The sequence below is a fragment of the Chelonoidis abingdonii genome, chromosome 1 (genome assembly GCF_003597395.2).
Source record: "Chelonoidis abingdonii isolate Lonesome George chromosome 1, CheloAbing_2.0, whole genome shotgun sequence".
Taxonomy (NCBI): Eukaryota; Metazoa; Chordata; order Testudines; family Testudinidae; genus Chelonoidis; species Chelonoidis abingdonii.
This window is the reverse complement of record NC_133769.1, coordinates 216765527-216771526: the sequence shown is the minus strand read 5'-3', so window position 1 is coordinate 216771526 and position 6000 is coordinate 216765527. Positions and strand designations below refer to the sequence as shown.

General features: G+C 41.2%; 1 protein-coding gene across 3 annotated transcripts in view; it reads right to left on the bottom strand.

Annotated features, from left to right (window-relative positions):
* The window catches only part of CFAP47 (cilia and flagella associated protein 47), a 761390-nt gene that overhangs the window by 724993 nt on the left and 30397 nt on the right, over positions 1-6000 (bottom strand). For all 3 annotated transcript variants that reach the window (XM_032799255.2, XM_075059737.1, XM_075059740.1), the window contains exon 3: positions 3822-3937. In XM_032799255.2, the coding sequence (XP_032655146.1) occupies positions 3822-3937 (116 nt within the window). The remainder of the gene's footprint in view (positions 1-3821; positions 3938-6000) is intronic.

Sequence of the window (6000 nt, the reverse complement as noted above, 5' to 3'; positions counted from 1 at the left end):
ATTAGGTCTACTGTTGTAGTAGCATTCCATCAATTCCAGGTTCTCTTGTCTCGTCCATGAATGGTTTGTTCCAGTAGCCCACTTATCGTCAGATTGTCCTGGTTCCTCAACATCTGGCGCGGACCTTGTTAATCCGGGCGACGTCCGAGCCAGCATGACTCTCCTAGTTCGTGTCACTCTCATATTTGAGGTAGGCAGGTGAAGCATTAGGGGGTCTTTTGCCCAAGGACCCCTACTGGAAAGTTGGGTACTCACCGGGATTTGAACCCCAGTCTCTCGTTTCAAAGGGCAGTCTCTCGTATCAAAGGGTGGCGCTCTTAACCACTACGCTATCCAGTCGCTATATATAGATATATAAATAAAAAAACAGGTACACAATTTACAGCAGTGGTAGATTTCCCACTTTCGAAGACTAAACTGCTGCAGACACATCTCTACAAAAACAGAACCAAATACAAATTTCAGTAGACAGAACAAGTTGAATATGCCTGTCACAAAGCATTTTTGTTATATAACAAACTGCTTTGTATAATAGAAGATTTATACTATTCCATGGATCACCACTGACTTTTCTCAGAGTTGAGTATTAGATTCTAGGGAAAACAGAAGATTATAACTGAAACTTTTCACAAAGTAAACAGCATATACAAATATTTTTGTTCTCGTTGTTAATACCTTTCCATATATCCATTTTTTTTATAATATATATAAAATATACATACACACACACAGCCGGCTCTACAGTTTTCACTGCCCCAAGCAGCGTGCTGAATTGCCGCTGCAGACAGCAGGGGCAGTCCATGTGCCCTTAGGGCGGCAGGCGCGTTTCCACGGCAGCTTCTATGTTTAGCTGAAGCCGCCGTGGACAGCTAAACATAGAAGCTGCTGCCGAATTGCTGCCACCGCGGAAACGCACCTGCTGCCCTAAGGGCACATGGACTGCCCCTGCTGTCTGCGGTGGCAATTCAGCGCGCTGCTTGGGGGTGAAACAACAGGGACTGCTGCCCCTTGCAAATTGCCGCCCCAAGCACCCACTTGGAATGCTGGTGCCTGGAGCCGGCCCTGTATACACACACACCATCTAACATCTGGAATAAAAAGTGAAGACAAAAAATTCTAAAATTACTGAAGCGTGCAACAGTTTTGATACCTTATTGCAAAAAAGATATTTTATAACACAAGCAAAATCTGAGCACTAGTGCTTAGTAGATGTTTGCATGTATGTGAACATGGCTGCCTCAAAAACCTCCTGCAGATATATCAAAAGTTTTCAGCCACAGCAAGCTTCCCTCATATCGAACAGGTTGTTGATGTGATCCTTGAGTTGTAGGCCTGCCAGATTTTAAACAATGAGACCTGCAATTAAATAGCCATTCTCATATGGCTCTCTTGGCAACAACATTCCCAGTTATTTTTGTGTAAGACAAGAACAACAACAACAACAACAAAAACCCACTGGTGGATTTTAATCCATATTAGATAAACATCTATAGAAAATTTGACACTGCTACAAAGAACAGCTTCATCAGGATGGGCTTACAGGCTTGGGATAAAATAATGGTAGAATGATTAACTAAAGCTGAATTTTGAAGGAAGAAATTTGGAAGGAATTTAGTATACACACTCATATCATCACTTTATCCTTAAAAAAAGGGAATATAAAAGTAGATAATTCACTGGAGCCTGAAAGTTATTCATTTTATGAGCTAAAGTTACTGCCATAAAAAAATGACCTTCTACATAAGAAACTTGAGCTCACAGGTATCAAATGGCTCAAAACGAGTTTCCATCAGCTTAGTCAGGGTCACCTTAATATGCTATAAACCAGGGAGTTTTTAGCGAGCATTTCCAAATGTATTAAATCGCACATGACCAAGGGCCAGGCAAAAATTATATACCTTAAGTTTGTTCCCTGAAACCCAGAATAGGTGTCAAACGATTTCTGGAAGAAAATGCCTACAACCTCGACAAGTGAAAAAAGGTAGTCAAATAATTTATATGTAGGTTTGGAAGGATTAGATTTGTGTTGGTGAATGTCAATTTCACTGTGAAACCAAAAACAAAAAAAATATTTCCATCAATAATAAATAAAAAATGTACAGATATTCAAAGTAAGAAAAATGTTACTTATTAGAGGTTGATAAGGACATTTACTTTGTATATTTTAACATGTGATGTTGACAAATTTGTTTTAACAGTTATAAAGCTTTAACTTTTTGAATCTCATCTATTATTAAATTATCTGACACACACACCCAGACTTAGCCCCACACAACTCCCTTAACTGTGAAAATTTAAACTGATAAAATTTGAAAAAGCTTAAAAATAAATATCTATATTATGTGTCCAAATTATATAAATAAATAAATAAAAATTCAGTTCTGCCACATCTATTTATATGGGAGCACTTAAAAGATTCCACACAAGCCTTTTGATACCAGATCAGAATTTTCGCCTGAAGGGTACATACACTTAAGAAGGTTCCTTCCAAGAGGCTGAGGGACTTGAGACACCTGCTCAGAAACACCACACTTCTCAGTTTGTGAGATCTCAAGAGCTATGCTGACCAGTTGAAAGCCGTCTAGTTGGAACAGACAGTTGCTCTACTTATTCTGTGGTAACAGGCATGACCTGTCCCTCATCCTGATGGATTTTGCCACTGCAATTCCTACCAAGTTTTAGAGCAACATGTCTTGCCAATGGGAAGGGATTGGGATCACCGACTTCAGTAAAGGTAATAAAAGCAGTTATATGTGAGCTATTCTGCCTAACGAAAGGAGATGACATCCAGTGATTTCTAATGCAGTCTCTCAGGGCATGCCTATGCTACAACCTATGTTAGGCTGACTAACATCTGCCACAGTAATTACTGAGATGACTGATGTCTACACACTAACCTCCTTGGGTTGATGGTGCACATCCTCACCAAGAGTGCTTCCACTGACTGAAAAAGGGCAGTATGGAGGATTGAGAGGTACGATTCGGCTCTGCATAGATCTCAATAGGGAGCCCAGCTGCCCCCCAGGCTTCTTGTCTCCCTGCTCCCAGATGGAAGGCAGCCATCTAGGGCTTCTTACCTCCAGCAGGGAGATCCACACCTGGAATCTGGTCAGCTGCCATGCTCCCAGCAGGAAGCATAGAGCCAGGCTTCCTGCGCGGAGTGGGGAGTCCAGGTGGCAACCCAAGCTGTGAGCCTGGGTGGCAGCCAGGCTTGGAGCAGAGACCTAGCAGGACCTGGCTGGAGAGTTGGGCTTTCTTGTCAATTTTGTGGCTCCATGAAATTGACAAGACAGCCAACAGCAAATGTAAATAACGCAGTGTCTCCGAAGACACTGCGTCTCCCTAACTAGGGCATAGGCCCTATGCCTCACATAGTAACTCCACTTTACGACAATGTAGTAGGGCACATACAAATCGGTGGGACAAGGCTGTAGTGACTACACTGACATAATTAGGTCAACGTAGGTCGATGTAAGGCAGCTTAAGTGTATAATGTAGACCAGGCCTCAGCCTAGACTCAAGAATAGAACACTACTACAAATGTATTTTTGAATAATCAGAAGTCTTACAGCTGCCAGAAGTTTTACATGAGCTCTCCTTCTCTGAGCAGTTCCATGACAACTCACTACTGAGCTTAAGAGTCTGGAGGGACTTTTACAAAACGAGCAATTGTACAATCACAGTCCAGTTCAGATCAAAGCCTTATTTTCTCCTGCATAAGATCTTAAATTCCTTTATGGCTAAAGTGTTAACTTGCACAAAAAACTACATTTTTAAGAAAAATAAAACCTTTTGGTAATTTACTGTATAGTGACATTTACCTGGAGATGATCCATGGTTAGTAATACTAATCTCTTTACTAATTACTTTACTGTTTGCAATCACTGTGCCAAAATTAATCTCCGGCTCAATTTCCAGATAACAGCATGGAATTAATCTGCGGAGAAAAGATATTTTAATTATTTTTTCCCAGAACTTCAAGCGATTTTGTGGTTTTTAAAAGGAATATATTTGAACAATACATTGGGGGGGAAAAAATCTGCTTTCCTCCAAATTCCATTAACACAATTATTTATGCAACTCACTTCAGCAGTATTATGAATGCATGGAAGACATAAAAATGCCTACTTATTAAACTGCTAAGCCGTTTATTTATTTTTAAATTACTGTAACTTTAAAACAATTTAATTCCAGTCAATGAGCTCAAATGGAATGCAACTATATATTATGTTTCAGTTCCTGTGTTATGGCACAAAACCCCAATATAAATTCTCAGAAAAGCTTTCACTCATTTTGGGTTAATTCCAGCATAAAATTGACTAAAATGACTGACTAAGATAAATATACACCACATTTCAATAGTAGCTGACCAAACTAATATTTATCCAGACGTTCACACCCTAGTGCAACAAAACTTATGGCACTCAGTGATCTTTATTTATGAGCACGCATCATCTAGTTTCAACAACATTAGTTGTAATAAAAGACTCTGGTGAAATCGCATTAAAGCTATTTGTTTTGCCAAGAGGCCTCAATCAAGATCAGGGCTCCACTGAACTAGGCACTGCACCAACCCTGACCCAACCCTTACCCTGGCAAGCCACGTGCCAGAGGTTGCCAACCCGAGTTACACCTAGCAAGGGACGTAAAAGGCAAGAAGAAGAAGTTCTTTAAGTATATTAGAAACAAGAGAAAGACAAAGGAAACTTAGGACCTCTACTTAATGAAGGAGAGCCAGGGGTGAAAGTAAGATAAAATACTTACTAGTATGGGGGCCCAGCTCCAGGCCCCTGGAAGGGGCGGAGCCTCAAACTGAAGGGGCGGGGCTAAGGGTCAGCCTCCCCCAGCCAACCCTTCCACGCTGCCCAGCCCACACCAGCTGGGACTCCGGTTGCTGCCGTGGTAGCTGCGGCTAGGAACCCCGGACCCTTTTAAATTGACGGGCCCCAGGGCAGTTGACCCTTTGGCCTCTGCCATCGGCAGCCCAGGGGGGAGAGGGGCAGTGACGTTAAAGTGCTGCCACAGCTGTGTACAGGCCGGTACCGGCAGCCACTTCTTACCAGTACACTGTACCGGCCCACTGTCACCTCTGAGCAGAGCTAATAACATAAAGAAAGACCTTAAACACCTCATCTATTTTGCTTCAGTCTTAACTTTTTTTAGTGAATGGTGACTAGATACTTAGCACAATTAATATTAACAACAAGGGGGAAGGAATGCAAGACAAAATAGGAAAAGAACAGTTAGATAAATTAGATGTACTCAAGTTGGCAGAGCTTAATGAAATTCATCCTACAGTACTTAAAGTACTAGCTGAATCAATCTCTTAACTGTTGGCAATGATCTCTGAGAACTCTTGGAAGACAGGTGAAGTCCCAGAAGAATGGAAAAGGGCAAACATAGTACCTTTCTTTAAAAAGGAGAGCAAAGAGGACCTGGGGAATTATAAATCAGTCAGCCTAACTTAAGTACCTGGAAAGATACTGGAACAATTTATTAAACAGTCCATTTGTAAGTACCTGGAGGATAACAGGTTAAGACAGAACAGCCAGAGTGGATTTGTCAAAAACAAATCATGCCAAACCAACCTAGTTTCCTTCTTTGACAAGGTTACTGGCCTAGCGGGGAAGCAATAGACTTACTATATCTTCATTTTAGGAAGGCTTTTCACACAGTCACACATGACATTCTCATAAAAAAAAAACTAGGGAAATGTGGTCTAGATGAAGTTACTATAAGGTGGGATCAAAACTGATTGAAAGTACTCAAAGAGTAGTTTTAAACGGTTTGCTGTCAAAGTGGGTGGGCATACCTAATGGAGTCCCACAGGGTCAGTCCTAGGTCCTCTGCTGTTCAGTATTTTCATTAATGACTTGGATAATGGAGTGGACAGAGTACTTAAAAAAATTGCAGAGGACATCAAGCTGGGAACTAGTACAAGCACTTTGGAGAACATGATCAGAATTCAAAATCACCTTGACAAATTGGAGACTTGGTCTG